This window comes from Gymnoscopelus microlampas (genome assembly GCF_963454915.1).
Source record: "Gymnoscopelus microlampas genome assembly, chromosome: 3".
In the NCBI taxonomy this organism is placed as follows: Eukaryota; Metazoa; Chordata; class Actinopteri; order Myctophiformes; family Myctophidae; genus Gymnoscopelus; species Gymnoscopelus microlampas.
The window spans coordinates 51307217-51328757 of NC_139940.1; the positions used below are offsets into that span (position 1 = coordinate 51307217).

Below are 21541 nucleotides of genomic sequence, written 5' to 3' on the forward strand. Positions count from 1 at the left end.
ACCAAAATCATAAATGTAAGTCTGTGTCTATGGTACAAAACAGCATTAACGCCCATTTCCGGCAATGTGATAATAAAAATGAAGATATTAGAAACTTACTCAAACTATTGACTTACTAATTCAATTTTGAGATACTAAGTAATTATCTTGACATACTAATTATTTCGAGAAGAGTCGTTATCTTCAGATACTAACTCATCATTTTGAAAGAAAGTTTCTCATTAGTGTGTAATACGTAGTCATCATTTAGGCCACTTGTACATATTTACATAGCATTTATTTACTCATAAATGAACAATATGACATCAATATTGAGACCATTTGGTTATATTTTCACTTCATGAGGGAAGATGGTTGGACAATGCTGATGTGGTGGAAAGTAACTAAATACAGTCACTCAACTACAAGTTTTGACGCTTATATTTGAGGTAATTTCTTGAGTATTGCCAGGCAAATATGTTTTACTCTACAATGATTTGACCTTTAGTTACTAGCTGATTTTTAGATGGTATTGTAGATAAATACACAACCTACATTAAGTGATAAAATATGAGCAGCACATAAAGTAATTAAAACCAGCCCCATATTTACCAGCTACACCATTAAAGTGAGGAACACATTAATGCATTACTAATCTAAACAATCAAGTGAATATGATTGTAAAAAGGGCCAGTCTGAACAATGACTACTTTTGGTACTGTAAGTAGGCCTACCATTGTGATGCCAATACCTTTGTACTGTCTTTTACTTGTGACAGAGCATTTCTACAGTTGTGGTATTGCAACTTGTACTTCCACCACAGGTGAAAAATGCACCATAGAAAAATGCATTACAAATATTTAAATACCTTCTGGGTAGTTGTGATCTCCAAAAAGCTGTTGGAATTGTGGAGATTGTTTGAATTGACCAATAATAACATTCTTAAACTGCTAGGGCAAACAAGACTTAAAAAAAAAAAAAGATATTACTGTGTGTGACAAAATAAATAAAGAGAAAAAGCTTTGACGCTATATAAAACACAGTACCATCATTAAAATGCTCCAAACTGCAGGAAAGTCAAGAGTAAACCACCTACAGGTGGTGCTAAAAGAAAGGTTGTGGGCTTACTCGAACAGTTTTAATGGCAATCGGTCCATTGAATTTTGAGACATTTAAGTCATTTTTAAAATACACTTATACCCTATATAGTCGTTCTCCAAGCTCACAACTTATTGTGATTCTTTGTGAGCTCACATCTGTTGGAATTGTATAGATTGCTTGGACTGACCAATAATAACATCCTTAACTAGTTACTAGAGCTGTTGAATAAATGTAGTGGAGTAAAAAACTATTTGTTAGGATATGTTGCTCCATCATTCATTACATCATAACACACCCTGCCACGTAAAAACATCAAAAGGAGTTTTGTTTTCTTCTGCATGTGTTTATTGGAGACGTATCAACATACAGAGAATACATCAAAGGGACAAAATGCACCGTTGGCCTGACAGAAGACCTCTCATATATTGTAACTCAAGGTTCACTAGAACTCTCATTTTATGGTGTCAAATTATAACGAATCAAAACGTTTTTATGGTTGCGTTTCGGTAAAATGCTAAACCCAAAACACTGTTCCACTTCTTTCCCCATTTGAAATCTGTTAATATAGGCCTATAAGTTACATTATGTTATGTTAAAGCTGCAATCCATGACTTTTTTTGTCCAACCCAGTATTCTAACCCGGGTTACCCCACCCACACGAGCACAGAAAATACTATTGCTGAGAGAAGCCTGTTTGGGCAGAGATGTATTGTGTATCATGCAATACCACTTGTCAACCAATAGTGGTCCTACCCAACCACAGGATTTACATGTCTCAAAAGAAGAGCAGGTAGACCAACTACAACCACCGCAGTTGCACCATACAAACACCATAAACATTGTATTCACTTTTTAAAAAGTTGTGGATTGCAGCTTTAAACCTCAACATAACAAAAGAAGCACTACAGTGCTAATAATATGTTGTTTTCCACACAGAGCGGTGTGGTTCTCATCAACACTGTCATGACTCATGACGAAGCAATTTACAACAACCTGTCAGACATAGTTATATTGGAAAAAATGTACGCAAAGCAGCTGAAAAATTAACTACCCTGCCTGCCTCTCTCGCTCGCTCGCTCTCTCACACACACACACACACACACACACACACACGCACACGCGCACACAGTAATCATATATTCATTCAGCAGAAGCATTTACACACACGCACACGTCGTCCTATGCATCGTCAGTTTGTGGGACTGCAGGCGGATGCTACAGACACACAAACGCATCCAGACGCTGTGGTGCTGTATTCTATATGCAGTTATGTATGCATCGGTGCCTTGTTTGTGATTCGCCATATGGCTGTGTCCCCGTCTGCACTCTGCAGACTAAATGCTGCAGCATACTCCAAAACCCAAGTCAAACGTTTTCTATCTCTGGCAGGTTAATGTGAAGAAAAATGCATAACAAATTGCAGAGCAAACGAACAAACGCAGTGCATTGTCAAAGTTTGTTTTGCCAGTTCTTATGCCTCAGAGATGTTCTAACTCAACATCACCGCAGAGGCTCTCAATGCAGACAGTTTTGAAGAAGGCTATCAATCGTTTTTAATTTCAATGAGCCCCCCATAACTCTTGAGTGCACAAATAGAACCAAATGGAACCTTATGACTACAAACCCAACCTAAAAGGCAACTAACCACATGAACCCTAGCATCCCTATTCTGGGGCAAACATTTTGCACAAATAGCTCATCTACAAGGCCCTCAACACGTCGCATGTGAGCTTATAGATCGGCTATTTCCGGCAAAGAGATTTGGTGAAGAGAGGAAAAAAAGGAGGTGGCCTAGACTAGTATAACCCGTGGGGGGGCAGGGCAGTCAATGAAGCATATGCATTAAACTTGTTAATTCGGTCGGAGGATCACTATGGAAACAAGCCATCAAGGCTTTTTGTGTTATCCTTTTAGCATTGGTTGCGCAATTGTTAATAAAGTAACCAGTCAATCAAAAAGGTTGATGGAAGAGGAGAGATGTGGTAAAATCACATTTTCAGCATTGTATAAAGTGGACAGGGTCTAATGTTCAGAACTTAGAGGTGAGCCACAGCGACTATATAACAGTTTTGTCCACACAGAACTTTGTTCGTTTCGGCGAGACCTGCTGAAGCCGGAAAGAAAGTAAGGGTGCAACAGTTAATCGAACTAATCGATTCAATCGATTATTTAAAAAAAATACATTTTCTATAAAATACTCGATTAATAATCAATCCCTATTTTGGGCATGTCAATTTTATCTCAAAAATTTTCAAAAATAGTGAAAATAGAAGATCTACAAGCTCTGCTATTTGAACCTTTTTTTGTATGATACCGTTGACCGACGAAGTACAAAACAGGGCTTAAGTAGTTCATCGATTCGTTGATACATAACATTATAATAAAAGAAACATGCTTATCGATTATTCAATTAATCGAAAATAGTAATCGACAGAATAATCGCTTAGAAAATAATCGACAGTTGCGGCCCTAAAAAAAAAAAGTTTGACTTTGTTTTGGACTAGGCTGCAGACTAATGCCTGATTAACTTGGTTGCGTGCTGGTGTCTACAAGGCTTGTAGATCTGCTACTTTCCGTGCGCGACACCCAGACGCAACCAAGGATAACTCGGGCTTAACAGGACGAGGGGTGGTGTTCAGTGGAAGGTGTTCAGTGTCCTCCACCAGTGTGTGTTGTTACAGGGGGGTTTTGTTTTGAGCGTTGGGGTGCGGTCGGAGGGGTGTGGTTTGATGGGGCGGGGAGTGGTCATCAGTCGTCGGTGCCCTCCAGGACGCTCTGGCTCAGAGCCAGGTCCCAGTAGTGTTCCGTTCCGTGTTTCTTAAAATGTTCTCTGGCCATGTTCTCTGTGGGACACTGCTTGAACTTCATCTCTCCATTAAAGCTGCGCTCCTTGGCTGTGCCCTGGGAGGAGAACACAACACAACACACACCGTTAGGAGGACATGTGTACATATGTGCACGTGCCGTTAGCCTGGCTCCAGCCTGGCTCCAGCCCCTGAATCGCTAGCCTCACATTTGGCCACGCCCTCATCTCAGAAAACTGCTGTACTGAGATTGCTTTCAGACTGAATAATGGAGTGAAACTAAATGAAAATTCAGGCCGAGTGTCAGGCTAACGTTGCAATCAATGCTCTACTTTGTCATACTCCAGTGTCACACAAAAGTAGTAAAGGATTGCTGATCTTCAAGCTCGCAACGTGACACGTGAGCTTGTAGATCTATTTTTGAAAAAGAATAAAGGGTTTAAGTGTGTCTGTGGGTTTTATACATATTTAACCAATGAACAGTTTTAACAAGAGATTGTGACTAAATACAACTACAGCGGATTCATTGGAACACAGGTTATTTTTTCCATTTCCTGAAAAGTAACCGTTTCGGTCAGACATAAAAGGTTTCCACATGACAGCGACGACATAGTCTGTATATACACATGCTCATGTGTGGTGTCACGTGTGTGCGTTTGTACGTGAACCCTCACCTCCCAGATCAACCAGCACTTGTTGTTTCTCTTGGTTTCATCGTAGGCGTCTGGATCTGAAACAAACACACACACACACATCTTTATTTGTACGGGACTTCTTAAACATTTACAAAGTGCTTTCCAAGCAATTAAAGAACAAACTAAACTAAAAAAACTAAAACATTCATCAATTATGGACAGCAATTAAAATACAAAAACATAATAAATGGATACATTGTATTAAAGACTTACCATCTCTTTTTGAGGTGTGTTCCGGCCACTTGATTCTATGTAACATCAACCTCTTAAACTTCTTCTGGGATTTGGGACCTTCAGACAAAACAAACGCACATTAAACTAATGGCTGCATTTATGTATGCATGTATTTATACGATTTACTAGTGTAATCTACCATCAGTAGATTACTTTTAACAACTTCAACGTGTCACTGTGTCACTCGATTATGTGTACACGTTTCATGTATCAAGAGATTCACGTGTTAAAGATTCAATGTGTACATACATACGTGGATATCCATGTGTTCACAGACTCACGTGTAAAGATTCATGTGCTCATACATTCACATGTTCATAATAACTCACCTCCCTCCACCACCACGATGTTAACATCTTTGTGTAAAACCACGGTTCCCGTCAGGTACAACTGGTTGGCGTTGGCCTCCACCTTAAACTTCTTAGCAGGATTATGAAGGTTACGAATCCTGGAGACACACACAGACACGCACAGATGAGTGTGTGTTCACGCACATGAGCACATGAACGCACACAGATGGGATGTCAGTGAACCGACCTGTAGACGGAGATGTAAACACCATGAGTCAGGTCTTCCTTTAGCTTCTTCACCTTCTTCTCCTTACGCTGTTCCGAGGTCAGTTTACGAGCTGCGTTGGCCTCCTCGTGAGCCCTGGCAGGACCATGGATACAACAACATTATGTAGGGTTATGGAAATCAACAATTAACACATCCACTGCCAAGGGCTAATCTCAGAATGTACTCACCAGTGCCAAGGTTTTTTTGTTTTTTGTTTTTTTCACGTCGCCATAGACCTTGTTAAAATCCAAAAAAGTGAGCTCTGCTTTGTTTACATACATCGCCGACATCTGCCTGCGTCTAGCAATGCAGACCACGTGTCAAACGGGGCAGCCATGTTTGAGTTCTGACCGTTTATGTTAACATGGGAAATGCGAGGAGAAAAAACTACAAGGGCTAAAATGGACTTTTAGTGTGCGCCTTAGAATGGAGGCCGACGGGAAACGAAAAACGGGATCGCAAATAGTTCCGACTTCCGGTGGTGTTACACTGAAAATGGTCCGTGTAGAAAATTGAAAAAAAAAAAAAATCGGAAAAAAAGGAAAAAGCACCCAGACCGTAGGGCTACGGTCTCGGCACTTAACAGTTGGATTTAACGGACCGTAGGACTACGTTCTTGGCAGTTAATGTGTTAAAGTAAAGAAAGGAGCCCTTCACCCATGTTCTTATGCTCACTAATGCTCTTTATAAGATGGTTCCACTACAGTGTCTCAGAGGAGGGCTGTGGACAGTTCAGAAATCTGCCTACCAATGACTTTATCGGCAGGCAGGTTTGGTCATTTCAAACTAAATTTCAAACTTACGTTTTCGTTATTTATGCAAGAACAGTGGCTTGAATTTCAGTATGCTAACCTTTCAGGAAGAGAAAAAAAGTGTTCGATAGAGCAATGACACATGCACAAAAAGTTCTATTGGTAGGCAAGTTTCTGAACTCTCCACAGCCCACGGAAATGGTACCATCTTATATGTAGATGAGGTTGAAAATGGGTGACGCGTTCCTTAGACAGGAAAACAGCCAATATCTATGTAGTTGAAGCTATGAACTGACAAGGACATGGTCCTTTAAAACTATTTAAACACTATTACCCCCATGGACACCAAATCTCTTAGGCAACACATAACTGATCTACAAGCTCAGGTTGATACACGGTGTGAACTTGTAGATCAGCTAAAGCTATTTTCGCCAAAGATCCCCCCCTCCCCTCGCACAGTGGTGCATGTGGTTAAGTTAGTTTAGGTAGTACTGACTTCTGTCTCTTGGCCATCTGCGCTCGGACGTGAGCCTCCACCTTGGTGGGGTCTTGCACCGCCTCCGTTCCCAGGACCCTCATCAGGTTGGAGATACGCACTGATGACACATGAGAAAACATCAACATCATGTCATGTGATCGGGGTCAGTGTTGCCAGGTCTGCTTATTATAAGCGATGTTGGGCTTGTTTTTTTAAGTGTAGTTGCTTATTTGGGCTTGCTTCCTGATGTTTAATTAGTGGTTCTCAAACACTTTCATGTCAAGGACCCCCCTCAAATTAATATATATTTGTCCACGGACCCCCCGTGTGTGTGCACCCACACACATGCGTCTAGTGCAGTAGGCAGTGTTAGTAACAGTAGTATTGGTACTGTAGCTTGTGCATGCTGCTTGCGCTTGCAATGCTCTGCTTTCAGCTACTGTCACCGGCTTGCCCTCCTTGCGGGAGGGGGGGGGGTGAAATGAGGATCCGAGTGTGTAAGTCTCCTCCTGCCGGTACACAGCCTCTCCACCCACCAAGACTCCTACAGTGCCTCCTAGTGGCCACACACGGTAACTGGGTGCCTCGGGGGTCCCAGGCTAAACTGTAGGGGATCTCGGAGCAGCAGCGGGCCCCATAACGAGGCGATCTACTGCATATTGCATTAATCCATTAAGACCTGAGGCGATTCTTTAAAAAAAAAAACAGTTTTTGGAAAAAAATTAAGAAAAAAAAAAGGTCACGCTTTTTCAAAAATAGCAGATCTACAAGCTCATAGAGCTTGTAGATCCGCTATTTTTGAATAGCCAAAGAAATCTAAAGTGACACAGATGCGTTCCAGGTATTAATGGGTTAAGGGTTACGCACGTACAGTATGTACGTGCAAACCTTTATGTTATGCATGTACATGTACTGCATGTGTGCATCTTTGGATGATTTGTGCATACAGTGTGTGCATGCGTAGTTGCGTACCTTTGGGTTCAGGAGGAGGCATCAGCCCCAGTCGGACCTTCTCCTGTAGTTCTTTCTGTGCTTCTCTCCTGGTTTGTCTCCTGAGTTTCTTCTGTTCTTTCTTGGTCAGGTAGACTCCCAGAGTGACACCCCCCGGTACGTCTGTGTCCACTGCACAACACACAACAATCCATCAGTCTATTGGATTTAAATACAGCACGAAATCAACAAGTTGTCTCAAGACACTTAACCTAGATGGCTCCAACGTTTACTTGACACCGGCTTATTTGAACTCAGTATGAGCTTATACTTACAAGTACTTCATTTACTTCTGTAGACCAGTGTCTCAAACTTTTCAGGCTGCGACCACCCAAATAATCATATCGGAACTATTTTCACAATGTTGCCTCTTTTTCTGGGTAATATTTGTCATTTTGGCCAATATTTGCCCATTTGTCATAGAAGAGTTTGTTGATTAATTTATAGGTATTAAAAAAAGTCTTAAGAATCCTTAAATTGTCACTTTAGAAATGTGCAGATACCCTGTATACTCTTATACTGCATGTTGGTTTGTTTACTGTCGAGTTAGAAAACAATGTTGCACATAAAGCAAATCATCTGGAGACCCCCCTAAAATCATACACACAGTCTGACAACCACTACTGCAGACCATGTGCTCTCAACCAATCTTGCCGCTTATTTCCCGTTTGTGTCTGGCTGCATACCCTAGCACTCAGGTTGGATAGGCTGTTTACTTGCATAAGTCAATGCTCTGTGTGTCTAGTATGCCACCTACTGGTTGACAATGGTAATTGAGTTAATTAAAGTGGACTGCACACAAAACTGAATTAAAGTAGGCCATGCATATGCTGTGTTACACACCCGTGTGTGTGTGTGTGTGTGTGTGTGTGTGTGTGTGTGTGTGTGTTACCAGGGGGGCTCATCTGAGCAGGGTGTTCCACCAGGTTTGTGACTCCATGCAGCTCTAGGACAGCAAATGAGGTCTCAGTGTTTCTGTTCGGGAGACATAACGGAATCAGTACACAACAACAGATACTAGGGGTGTGCCGATATATCGTCCCGCGATATATCGCGATACGTTTTCGCGACGATATGTATCGTTTTGGAAAAAAAAAATATCGTTTTTGAATTTTTTTTATTTTTTTTTTACAATCATAATAATCAGGCATGCAAACGGCCCCGAAGTGAAAAGAGTGACAACATGTTTTTTTTTCGGGTCAGGTGTCACACTATTTGGATTCAAAACGGCTATTGTAGCTGAAAAGCTACAAGTTTGCATGTCTGAATAATGCAAAAACAGAATTATTTGTTTGCATTTTCTTTTTTTCTCCTCCATATATTTTCATAATAAAAAAAGTGCGTATCGTATTGTATCGAAATCGTATCGAAGTTGTGAGCCAAATATCGTATCGTATCGTTTCGTGAAATTAGTGTATCGGCACACCCCTAACAGATACACACATCACAGAGCATTTTATACTCCAATCGCACCATGGTGTTGCTTGCCAAACAGAGTTCAATAATAATAAAGTTACAAAATCATAAAAAAATAAACTAGCAAAATATTCTTCGAGATTTCACACTTTTTTAAAGGAAATATGGGTCAAAATATTGGTGGTCAGGACTCCAATATTTGGGGAGGGAGTCACAGTGAAATGACATTTTTGGACATTTTATTTCGAAGTTTAAGTCTGAAACGGCCTTGCAACTAATCAGCAGGTCCCATCCCTTCAGGCTATGGAATCTCACTCACCGCAGCTGAGGACTAGTGTTAGTAGCCTGCCGGCCAAGGGAGAGAGTGAGACGGCCAGTGGGAAGCATGTTTGTTACTACCTTGCTTATTTCTAACCACCGTCTGGACGTCGTCTTGAATGAGAAAATCGAAAATATAGCTTGAGAGCTTGTAGATTGGCCATTGTCGCCGTGCAACATGCTTCCATAGAAGACATGCTGGCTTCAATGGAATCCGAATGACTGAAAACAGTCAGGGCGACGGAGAACTTTAATCCATGAGATGGTCTTACATTTCTATATTGGAGGGCACGATGTACGAGTCCCACCACTCCATGTGGGGGACCTCCCCGTCTCCCAGCTCCTTCTTCGGGGCGATCAGGGCCAGTTTGGTGGAGGCCTGGATGCCCGTCTTCTTGGCAGCCTGAGCGATCTCTGTCTGGAGCTTCTCCAACTGGGCCTGAGAACACAAAGTTAGATTTAAAGGGATACTAGGGAGTTCAGAGGTAAATAAACAGCAGCAGTACTTTTCCCCGACCACCAGGGGGTGACGTAGGAGGGACCTCCATAGAGAGGTTCTTTTGAAGGCATGGTGCCCGAAAACAGGTTGCTTTATTGGGATACAATATGCGGAAATTCCCGCCCTGCTGGTTCTCTGAATTTTTATTTTTAAATAGGCTCTTTCATGATAAATTGACCACATATATGAAGTTAAACAACTAAATTCTATCCACACGCTATCTTAAAATTAAATTCTGTGCCTCAAAAACGAAGTTTGAGAGCGTTTTAAAACCGAAAGTAAACGTTCATACGGACACGGACGCGCACGGACGCGCACATGCGTGCGTTAATTTACGTACCGGACATAAACATAGAACACATAAACATTAGGGAAAATACGGATTTCAGAAGGAGGACTGTGTTTCAATGCATATAAACACCCCAGCATCATTATATAGTGGCTGATAGAGGGGAAAAATGCAAAATATATATATATATATATATTTTAAATTTAGGCTTAATGTTCCCTACAATACCTTTAAGACATTTTAATTAGGGTTGAGGGATCCGGGTCCATTTGGTTCCATTTGTACACTCAAGAGTTACAGACCTGTAAGGATCGACTACACCACTACAATAATATGTATGCAACACAGCATGTATTAATTGAATGTGCTTATCGAAATGTATAATGAAGGCCAAAACGAACCACAATCGTTAAAATCCTATAGGATCCCAACCTAAATTAAATACTGGTGGTCTTCAACCTTTTTTTTCCCCCCCCGTTTCCCTCGTTCTGTGTTCCCTTCATTGGCTTCTGGTTGTTACCCGCACCCGTTACCAAACACTCAGAAAGCAGTGTCACAGACATGTATACGTATCTAACCTTGGTGCGGATCCTCTGTGCGATCTTCTCAAAGCGCCCCTGCTCGTGGAACTTGAAGGCCTTGCGTGGTCGCTGGGCGGGGGTGATGAACACCCGCCCGTCAAAGTAGGACGTCGACTCCAGATCCTCTCCCGGCTTCTCCTTCAACTGCTGGCGGAACTGCTCTCTCTTCACCGCACGGATGTTAGCTACACACACACACACACACATTTTTTTAATTTTATGTTTGGACAATAAAGCCTTGAACTTGAACGTACTGTACGTGGTGTGTACCTTTCAGCGTGGGCATGCGATGTGTGAGCTCCACTTCATTGCCGCTGGCGTCGACCGTCCGTCCCATATCATCCAGGATGAGAGGAGCTGGTTTATTCACCTCCTTTATCTCCACTTTACTACACACACACACACACACACACACACAGACCAAAGGATAAGTCCTTCTTTCCAACATGGTTTTTATTTTCCTACTCGTGTCGATATCCTCCAAACTCAACTCAAAACCCATCTCTCTTCTAGCAGCTAACTGCACACTTGGTCTTTAGCCTTTCTTAGTGTTTTTGTTTGTTTTATTTATATGTTGGCTACTCAAAAATAGCAGATCTACAAGCTCAGTTGAAATATTTGAAAAAGATCGAAAATGTTTTTTTTCTGGCACGAAATATTTTCAGGTCGGGGTGTGTGGCCAAATAAATATGGGGGTGCTTGACATGAAAAGGTTTCAAAAGCAATGCTCTATAGAACACATGCATGTTTAAGCTCTATATAAAATAGGCACGTTTAATGTTTTCCGAACTCTGTTTAAACTAGTTGTAGGGTATACTTACGGCGGGGCGATGCCCATGGCGTGGAGGTTGGCGAGGGCCACCAGGTTGTGCGGCCCAGTGTTTCCCAGGGCTCCCAGGATGCCGGGCTTCATGGCCAACTGGGACTGGATGCGCGCCTGCAGCTCCGCCGCCTTGCGGGCCTTCTCGATGGCGTCGTTCATGAACGTGGCCGCCTGCGACGGCGGGATGGACGGAGCGCCGCCCCCAGGCGGGCCCGAGGGAGGGGGGAGGAGCCTGGACACTGGCGCGTCCATCATGGGATGCGGGGTGGGCAGGGGCAGCCGCTGGGGGAGAGCCAATAAGATTAGAATCATAACGACTAGGGCTGTGAATCTTCTGCCATCTCACGATTCGATTCAAACTTTTTCAAAACAAACGATTCTCAATTCAAAAACGTTTTTCCAGATTCAATTTTTTTTTTTTTTATTCAAAACGATTCTCTATCGAGAAAAAAAACAGTTTCAGCCCAGAACTTGCCACTTCTCAAAAATGTCATTATACAAAAAAAAAAGAATCGAATCTTTATCGTCCAACATGAGAATCGCGATTCGTATTCGAATATTCTTTTCCCACACCCCTAATAATAATAATAACCTTTATTGATAGAGAACCTTTAATACGTTAAGTTATGTTTCAACTCCCATGCACACCTGATGAGACAAGAGGAGTCGAGGTGAGAGAGAAAGGAGACAGGAGAGACAAGGAGGACAGAATAGGAGGAGGATAGGGGCTACACAAGGAAAAGAGGAGAAAATTCCAATACTCAAGTTTCTACCCCCGCTGGACTTGACATATTGTCAATGTCCAAAACGTAAATCACTGCTATGTGTTTATTTTTGCTTTTATCAAATATCACCATCATTAGGTTTTTTTTGGAAGATAGGCTACTGCTACTGCTGAACATGCATTCTATAGCTAGTTTGACCAACTCAAACACTCTTTAATCTAATCTATTGCTAGTTTGAACACTTCAATTACCCTTTCATCTTAAAATAACTAAACTAATGACAGGAAATAGCACATCTACAAGCTCACAACGCCCCTGCGTTGTGAGCTTGTAGATGGGCTATTTTCGGTGCACGACATGATTCCTTGGAAGACTTCTGTGGAACCCAAATGACTAAAATCAGTCGTAGCGACTGAACACTTGAATCCATCCATGAACAGTGCATACCGGAGGAGCAGGAGACTGGAAGCTGAGCTGTTTCTTCCTCTCTTCGATCTGTTTGGTTGCAGCTTCCATCATCTGTTTGATCTGAACACACAGAAGGACATCAGAGATGTTATGATGGACGTCTTAAAGTTCAGCACCAGATATTCACACCACACCAAGATCCTCAGCCCTCATTTAACTCAGAATATAAAGAAATGCACCCCAATGGACCCAGACCCAGCAAGCAGCACCAAGATTAACTCATTCAGTGCCATCGGCGTGTTCGACGTGTTTTTCCGCAAATTTGGCAACGTGCCAATGACGTGTTTTTGAAAACACGTCAAACACGTCATTGGCACGTTGCGCCATTGCGGAAAAAAAAACATTCGTATAAAATTGAATGGGGAGGTCGCGATGACATTTTTCTTTTCTTTCGCGGAACCACAGTAAAACCGCTGTGATTAGGAACCATCAGGGGATCGATCGTACTGGAGATAAATATTCTGTGACTACTTGAAAAGGGTAAGAAAATTGAAAAATCGCTGGCACTGTACGCAATATTTATTTTATTTAATTGTCACTGAATGAGTTAACAGGGATTTCTTCCATATTATTTGTTCAACAACAATAAAACAACACAGGTAAATAGACAGAACAGACAGGCTACACAAAGCTATACATCTATCATAGTTACATCAGTAGAAGCTAGGCCTGTCACAATTACTACATGATCGTATAAACACAATTATTCGCGATAATGGCAAATATTTTGCATAATCGTCATAATTGTTTCCATGTTGCAAAGATCTGCATACATTTTAAAATATAAAAAAGCATAAATAGCTTTTCTACAAGCTTACATGTAGATCATCTATTTCCGATAGTATTTCCTATAGTATTTAGTATTTATTTTTCTTTTGAAAGTATAAAATGTCAGTAATTTCTTTGTATATTTATTTAAGTTATGTCATATATGCCCTGTGCATTTTTTTTTATTACAAAGCCTATGAGGCAAATATCATTTTCATGTTCAAATGTTCCATGCCAAAAACACAATTAAAATGGTTAAACTCAATTATTTGTCAAGACAATTAATCATCAACTTAAATGTTGTAAACATGACAGCCCTAATAGAGCCACGACTAAATATAAAGACCATGGATTCACTCGGGTGGCTCGGGGGGTCATTACGTTCAGGTGTGTGCGTTACGTTCAGGTGTGCGTGTTTACCTGCATCTTGGTGAGCATTCCGGGGCTCTCCGCGGGGGGTCCGGGGATGACCTCGGGCTCCTCCACCTCCTCGAAACGAGGCACTCGTTTCCTCTTGGTCACCGGCGGGTCGCTGGCCTCTGCGGGGACCTCCTTCACTGAGCCCAAGTCGGCATCATCTCCAAAAACATCCTCAACAAACACAAGAAAAAGACTCCTCAAAACTTACATTCTGTGCATACAGTTTTACATGGTGATTGTTGTGCACCAAGTCTCATCCAATCTGTTACCATGGCAATTGGTGTTTACGTTCAGGTTCTCATCCACGTGGGTTACCGTGGAGATTGGTTGTTTACCTTCAAGTCTCTCTTGCGGTTCTTGTCTCCGGCTCCCCGGTTGCCGCGGGCACCACGGCTCTCCTCCAGGGCCTCGAACAGTCGCTCAACGAATCCTCCGGCTGAATCGTCGAGAAACGGACGGAGCTGGTCTGGAAGTGGGGGGGGGGGGGGGGGGTCAGAGGAAGAAGATAAACAACAGAGTCCAGAGACAGACTTGTCCAGTCCTGATCCATGGAGTGTGGATGGATCCAGGTTTTCATTCCAGCTAAACATCAGCTGATCTCACTATGTAGTTCTTCCCACAGATATAGAAACCTAGATACCTCATTGGCCTCTGCGGTTTGTTGGAGCGACCTGTTTCGTATGGTGGCCGCCATATTTCCGGGGGGGGGAGGTACAGGCACTGGCCAATCACAGCGTGTTGACTACTGGCCAATCGCAGCGCGTCTTTTCCAGGACTTCCACAACTAGTCAGAATCTAGTTGTCCCGCCCCCACCTGCCTCTGATTGGCCTACTGAACACCCCCTTCTGTGACGCACACGGAAATTTCCAGCTGCCCCCCCCCCCGGAAGTGGAAGCGCGCGCGCCATACAGACGCTTCAGAGCCAGAGGAGGCGTCTACCTTTATATGTCTATGGTTCTTCCTCTTTGGTTGGATTAGATCTAGTCTGGGAGGCATTGCCTCGGAGTTTGGACAGCGGGGGGCGCGGCCACTGCGTTGTGATTCAAATCAACAGCCAATGAAGAAAAGGGGCGGGATCCACATGCAGTGGGTGTTGCATCTACATAGGATCGACAGGAAGCAATTTCCCCTTGAGAAATTGCGGCCGCCATTGTTGTGTACTGCTGTTTGCCTCTCGTCGGACTTTTTAGACGAGTTGCACAGCTCCAGACCGGTAAGAGGCGTGTCCGCTCAGATTCAGAGCGTAAATTACACCCCGCCCACAAATCCCAGGGCTCTGGCCCAGAAGTTCCTCGCAGAGCCGGCGAAAACTTCTGGGAACTCAGATTAGATCAGTCGGGGTTTGGTTGCAGTGAAAACATGAATCCACTCCACGGATCAGGAGGACTGGACTGCTGGTTGTTCTGAATATATTGTATTAATACTTCATGACCATGATCCGTTCATGGTTTAGGGTCCAATGAACCAGAACCTTAGCTGTCTCTCCTACAATGTCTCAACTGTACCATTGTCTCGCTTACGCCGTTTCTCTACTGACTGTCTCAATAAAAGGTTAAAGGTTCCTTTATTTGGTCTCCTCTCTGTAGTGAAATGTGTCTTGGAGATGAGGACCAGCTGCACACAATACAATTACAATAAAAAACAAAAAGACACACGGTGACACATGTGCATAACCTGACATAATTCACAGTCATTTGGGCCTACCTTACAGCATAATATTTTTTATTTATTTAAAAGACCCCCAGTTTGATATACATAGACCACGGACCTCCCATTCTACAACAAATCTCGTTGTCGAAAATAGCAGATCTACAAGCTCACAAAGCGTCCCACTGAGACGTAGAACAATGTTGCACATTATGCAAATTATCTGGGGACCCCCCCAAAAAAATAAATTGGGCACAGGTTGAGAACCACTGACCTATAGTGAACGAGATGAAGCAGGAGACACTGACCTGTGGTTTTCCTCTTGTCCAGACCTTTGCCGACACAGTGCAAAGCTGCGGTGACGACGGTGGGTTCCGAGAAGCCCAGAACCTTCTTCACCGTGCGCTCCACCCACGGCCTCAGCTCCTCCACCTCTCGCTTCGGCAGGGACATCCTCTGATCCTGAACCCAAAAAAACATAACGGTTTATAAATCTGATCCTGGATGAAAACATTTCCGTTATAATCTGATGCTGAATGAAAAGAAAAGCGTTGCCGTCGGGCACAAACCTCCCGTCTCCATATTCAAACTTGCTTGAGTTTACCAACTTTTTTTGGTAAATTAACCCATTAAGACCGGGAACGCATCGGTGCCATTTTTAGATTTCTTTAGGCTATTCAAAAATAGCAGATATACAAGCTCATAGCGCGGCACCGAGTGCCGCGCTATGAGCTTGTAGATCTGCTATTTTTTGTAAAATCGTGAAAATTTGTGCAAATCTTTGAATATATATATATTTTTTAAGGCGTTAGGATTTAGATAACATTTTCTTAATCGGCCTCAGGTCTTAATGGGTTAACACCCTACTTGATCATACTGCGGCGTCACACAAAAGCAATAAAGCATCAAAAGTAGCAGAACAACAAGCTCGAAACGCAGCGCGAATCATCTAAAGGACTCACACATCCAGACAGTAAACTAAACCACAAATCAAATCGGTAAGCAGTTAATCCAACTAATCGATTAGGGAAAGTGATCAATGTTAATAAATCGGCTGTATTAATTTGTCGGCTATATTGTATGAGGAAGTATAAAATAGGGCTTAAGTGGTTAATTTGATTAATGAAGGTGTATTTGCTTTGCGTTGATTTGTTGATATAAAAAATGTAAACAATGCAGCTCTCAATTATGTAATTAATTAATTAATCGTGAAAGATAATCACTAGAACAATGGCTAGAATAAGTGTGATCACAATAGTAACCAGACCTGTACATCAGTAGCCTAGAAACCAGACATCTGCCAGTGCAAAAAAAATAAAGAAAATGCCCTCTGCAGATTTGGTGTGTGATTGGATTTCGCTGCCCCCTAAGTTGTGGGGCACCAATCAGGGCCAAGTATAGACCATATTCACAGACCATATTCACAGCGGCCATTTTGGAATTTAGCATTGAAAATGCCACCCCGTTGCCATGGAAACCGGGGTGGCATTTTATTAACTTAATGGCAATATGGCCGCCGTGTGAATATGGTCTATGCCGGTTTTAAATCAGCCCCTTGGAAATGCAGGTTCCAAACAGAGATTCCAGACCAATATCTACGCAGTGATATTAGTCTGCCCATGCCAGGCTAGTACATCGGGCATCTGAGACCTCTGGGCACCATTTTTTTTCGGAAGACTGACGACCACCTCAGGAACCAAATGGACCCGTAAGGGTTGTTTGGACTTTAGATCTGAACAACACAATGGTGCACTAAGGAGATCTCTAGAATATCTAGAAGCCATTCTAAAAAGTATAGGCTAAATGGCTTTGACATGTGGAAAGCGACTTTTTCTCACACTATGTGAAATGTGAGATTATTGTTTATTAAATTGTTTGTTTATTAAATGGATCCCCATTAGCTGACGCCGGAGCGACAGTTAATATTCCTGGGGTCCACATGACTAAAAACAAATTCTAGATTATTCACATATTCTCATCAATTCTGCAAACATCACAACATTCAACAATCAGCGACACTGAGATGTCCAGAGGTCTCCCACTGTACCTGCTGTATCCATTACCTGCACCAATGACAACGCACCTGTCAAATGTGGGTGCCCCATTATTGTCCATGTCATTGCATACATAGAATATTGATTATAGGTGGGCACTAGGGACATCTGGGCACCTTGATGTAAAATTGTCTATTTTGTACAAAATATTACTAATATTTGAAAAATGGTCTAAGTATATATGATGCACGGTACATAATCAGACTTAATTCTATCCTTCAACTTCTTGTTTATGGCCCATAATGACTGGATATACAGGTTTTGTAGCATTTGTAGAAATATTAGACCTTAATTGTCTAATGTTTAAGCATGTTCACATCATGAACTTTAAAAACATTTCCCATATATATATATATATATATAATTATTTATTTATTTTTAACAAAATGGCCAACTTTACATTGAGGTGCCCATATGTCCTTAGTGCCCACCCTCATGGCTCCTTGAAGTGGTTAATAATCGACCCTTACAGATTTGCAACTCTGAGTGTACAAAACGGAACCGTAAAGGTCTATTTGGTTCCATTTTGAACACTCAAGAGTTAATGGGGGTCCTTAAAATGTGCATACAGAAAAAGATGGAGTGTGTTCTATGGCTGTGTTTACATGCAGTGTATGGAATAACACAGACATTCCAGGACTGTGGCAACCACTAAAGAGTCAGGCTCACGCTGAGCCTACTGAGGTGGTGACAACAACAACAACAACAACAACGACGACGACAAACAAACAAACAGTAAACAGACCTCCAACGACACGGCAACAACAGCCAAAACACCCACACAGGCATCCAGCGTTCTGTTTGTTGTTTGGTCCAAAAAAGCTAGCCTGTTTAGCCGAACTAATCTCCACTAGCATGCTAACGCGTTAGCAGGGCGATGCTAAGCTAACAACAGCAGGTGCTTCCACTCACCCAGCAGGCGTGTGTGTTCGGTTGTCTTGACGTTCAGCTGTTTGTACACATCGAGCTGAATGAATGTCGTTGGTTTGAGGAGTTTTTAAATGTTCCACAGTGAAGAAGTTTAGATGACAAACTTTTCGTGTCTTCGGCGTTACCACGACGTTCCACACCAGCTACCCCGGAAGCGGAAATGAACAATGAACAGACGACTTATTTTTGACACACTGCAGCGTGTGCGTGTGTTTCGCTCATTACTGCCACCTGTAGGTGGATATTAACCTGCAGAATGAAACCACCTGTCCGCAGTTCCTAAAACTTTTAAATGTCAAGGTGACAAGGTCTCCCCTTAACTCTGACAGTAATACAAATGGAACCAAATGGACCCAAATGAACTTTCACAGTATACCAATGGAACCAAATCACAGTATACCAATGGAACTTCCATTGGTATACTGTGAGAGTTACAGACTTGTACGGGTCAATTTAGACCCACCTAAAGGAATCCAAAGAGTGCCTGGGATCCACTTTGAGAACCATTCCTATATAGTGCAGTTCTCAAACTTTTTTATGTCCAGCACCCCCAAATTAACATGTATTTGGCTGCTGACCCCAATCTGAAAATATTTTGTGCCAGGTACCCCCATTTGTATTGTCCAAATGACCAAAATATTCAAAGTTGTTCAGATTTAATTCTAGATATTTTGAAAATAGTAGATCTGCAAACTCACAAGTTACAACGCATCGCATCGTGAACCATGCATCAGTCTAAACAATGTAGGCCTACTATTTAGGCCTATTTATTTAAAAAAAAAAGGAAATAATAACCTGTACAGTTTAACTATAGGGTACGGTACCCTATAGTTAAACTGTACAGGTTATTATTTCCTTTAGATAGCAAGATACTAGGTTCATTGTTTACCTGGAGGGTACCAGGTAAACAATGAACCTAGTATCTTGCTATCTAAATTACTCCTTTTTTGTTTTCTCTTTTTTTACATTTTGGTAAAAGAAAATTTGTAATAAATACATGTTTTATGTTTTTGGCTAGTACGCATTTTATTTAAAAAGAAATACAGTGTTTTATTCAAATTCTCTTAACTTTTCGATTTCAAGAAAGCTAGAAAAATCTGATTATTTTATATTACTGAATTACTCAGAGTTTGTCCGGGGACCTCACGGAAATTTCAGTACAGGGCGTAAAGTCAAAATAAAATATCTCTGGATTCCTTGGCTCATGATGCAACTCCTGTCCACATATAGACCCCGCCCATTTGTGCCAGAAAAAAAAATCTACAATTGTATGTTTTCTTCAAAACACACTTCATACTACTCCCTCAAATTGTGTTCACAACGGTGCGGGTAGGCAACCCAACCCAGCCTGGCGGGGATCTGGCGGGGAGTCCCATTCCCAACGACATTTGCTGCGTGTCTCTCCCCACCTCTCTTTCCCTCTTTCCTGTCCATGAAAACTATCAATAAAGGCAGAAAAGCCTACAACAAATCTTTGAAAAAAGAAGAAAAAGACAACACGTACGCCCTCAATCTAGGCGGTCTTTTTAATCAGAACACTGTTCACTCTTCATGCTGAGCATGCTGAGCAAACTCCCTCCACCTCCCCAGCCTCCTCCTCTGCCATCTAAGCTAAATGTATGATTCTGTGGCTTGTGTGATGTTATATCTATCTTAACTTGTGCCTTTGAAGAGTTCGCTCAATATTTAAATGTATGTTTCTGTGGATTGTATGTTTCATGTGTATTACATTTTGTCCAATCTGTATGTTATATGTTAATATAATACAACTTATACAATAAATGTGGTTGTATTTTGTCTCCCTGCTCTTCTGTTGAGACATTTAAATGGTGTCAAAGGTCATGTCTCACCAAGACACAGGATCTGACACAAATGTGTCAACAACAGATTCAGTTTATCCCCTGAGCAAGCAGGCAGGTTCTATTAGCTCAATGGTGAAAAAAAAATGTCAGCACTTGCACAGGAAACCAGGTTCAAATCTGGCGTAGCAGAGGAAAGTTACATAGTGTAGCTTTAACTTATGCCCTTGAAGGGTTCAATATTCATGCAATAACTCTGTATCTTCTCTTCTGCTTCTGGGGGGTTAGTGATCTCAAATTATGTATCATGCACAGATAATCTGTAGTATTTCAGGAGCAGAGGCACAACGCCAAACTGAATGCAATAGCATTGCAATAAATGGTTCATCCTGATTAAAGTGTCAAACTAAACTTAGCCTTTCTGAAGCCAAATGATTTACAATAAGTAAAGTAAAGTATATATTTAATGAACAATAATAATAAGTACAGTATAAATGAATTCCAAACAGTAAACTGGCAGTTAAAAAAGTTAAAATTGGCTTACGGGAGGACCGGCCTCTGACATCACACCATGTCACAGGCGAACCTCTGACATCACACTCATGTCACCATGACTCAGCCATATCATATAATGAGTTCCCAATGCAGCTACGCCCAAATATGGAGTGTGTTGTCTAACCTCATTGTAACCTCATGGCATCAGCAAACAAATCAGCTCCATATATGGGCACAAAAGGGGGCATGCCCATATATACTGATGACATCAGGGATCTCCATGGGCATAAAATGACCTGCCTGCCTGGACATCAACACACCTGAGGATGAACTGACTTTACACGCAACAGCTGACATTTAAATGAGCGTTTTTGACTTATTTTGTGGATTCTTCGGGGTTCCTGGCGACAATCATGGAGAATCCAGTGGGAATGCTCTGAGAGATTTTATATTGAAATGTCCCCTCCAAGAAGGACCCCCATCAGGAGAGCCAAGAAGTGATGGCACCCCTCCCTCTGGGGCTCCACACTTGCCCAGGTCCCCATTCCATGACTGGGCCCAAAAGTTCAGAGATTCAGATATTTGGAGAGGGCGACCACAGAGGGGTCCAGAGACTGAGAGAAGGGAAGACACAGATCTGGATTCTGCTGTGTCTTCGGGAGGTCTGGATCAGGTCCTGGACCAGATTCTGTCCCCGCCCCCTGCTGAGTCACCAAA

The 21541-nt window shown here is 42.2% G+C and overlaps 1 protein-coding gene across 1 annotated transcript; it reads right to left on the bottom strand.

The window, feature by feature from the left end:
* Positions 1–1402: 1402 nt before the first annotated feature.
* prpf3 (PRP3 pre-mRNA processing factor 3 homolog (yeast)) lies at positions 1403–18674 on the bottom strand. Its single transcript, XM_084047869.1, has 17 exons — positions 18513–18674; positions 15855–16008; positions 14234–14364; positions 13899–14069; positions 12690–12770; positions 11516–11799; positions 10965–11083; positions 10692–10879; positions 9598–9764; positions 8484–8566; positions 7574–7723; positions 6620–6719; positions 5351–5464; positions 5143–5261; positions 4793–4870; positions 4559–4614; positions 1403–3981 (listed from the first exon to the last, which is right to left on the bottom strand). The coding sequence occupies exons 2-17, from the start codon at positions 15997–15999 to the stop codon at positions 3829–3831; spliced, it is 2139 nt and encodes a 712-aa protein (XP_083903995.1). The 5' UTR covers positions 16000–16008; positions 18513–18674; the 3' UTR covers positions 1403–3828.
* Between the last annotated feature and the right edge of the window lie 2867 nt (positions 18675–21541).

Coding starts and splice junctions, on each gene's coding strand:
- prpf3 (XM_084047869.1), bottom strand. CDS start 15,999: ATGTCCCTGCCGAAGCGAGAGGTGGAGGAGCTGAGGCCGTGGGTGGAG. Junction 11,084..11,515: donor GCCATGGGCATCGCCCCGCC/GTAAGTATACCC, acceptor GTGTGTGTGTAG/TAAAGTGGAGATAAAGGAGG. Junction 3,982..4,558: donor AGTGCTGGTTGATCTGGGAG/GTGAGGGTTCAC, acceptor TTCTCCTCCCAG/GGCACAGCCAAGGAGCGCAG.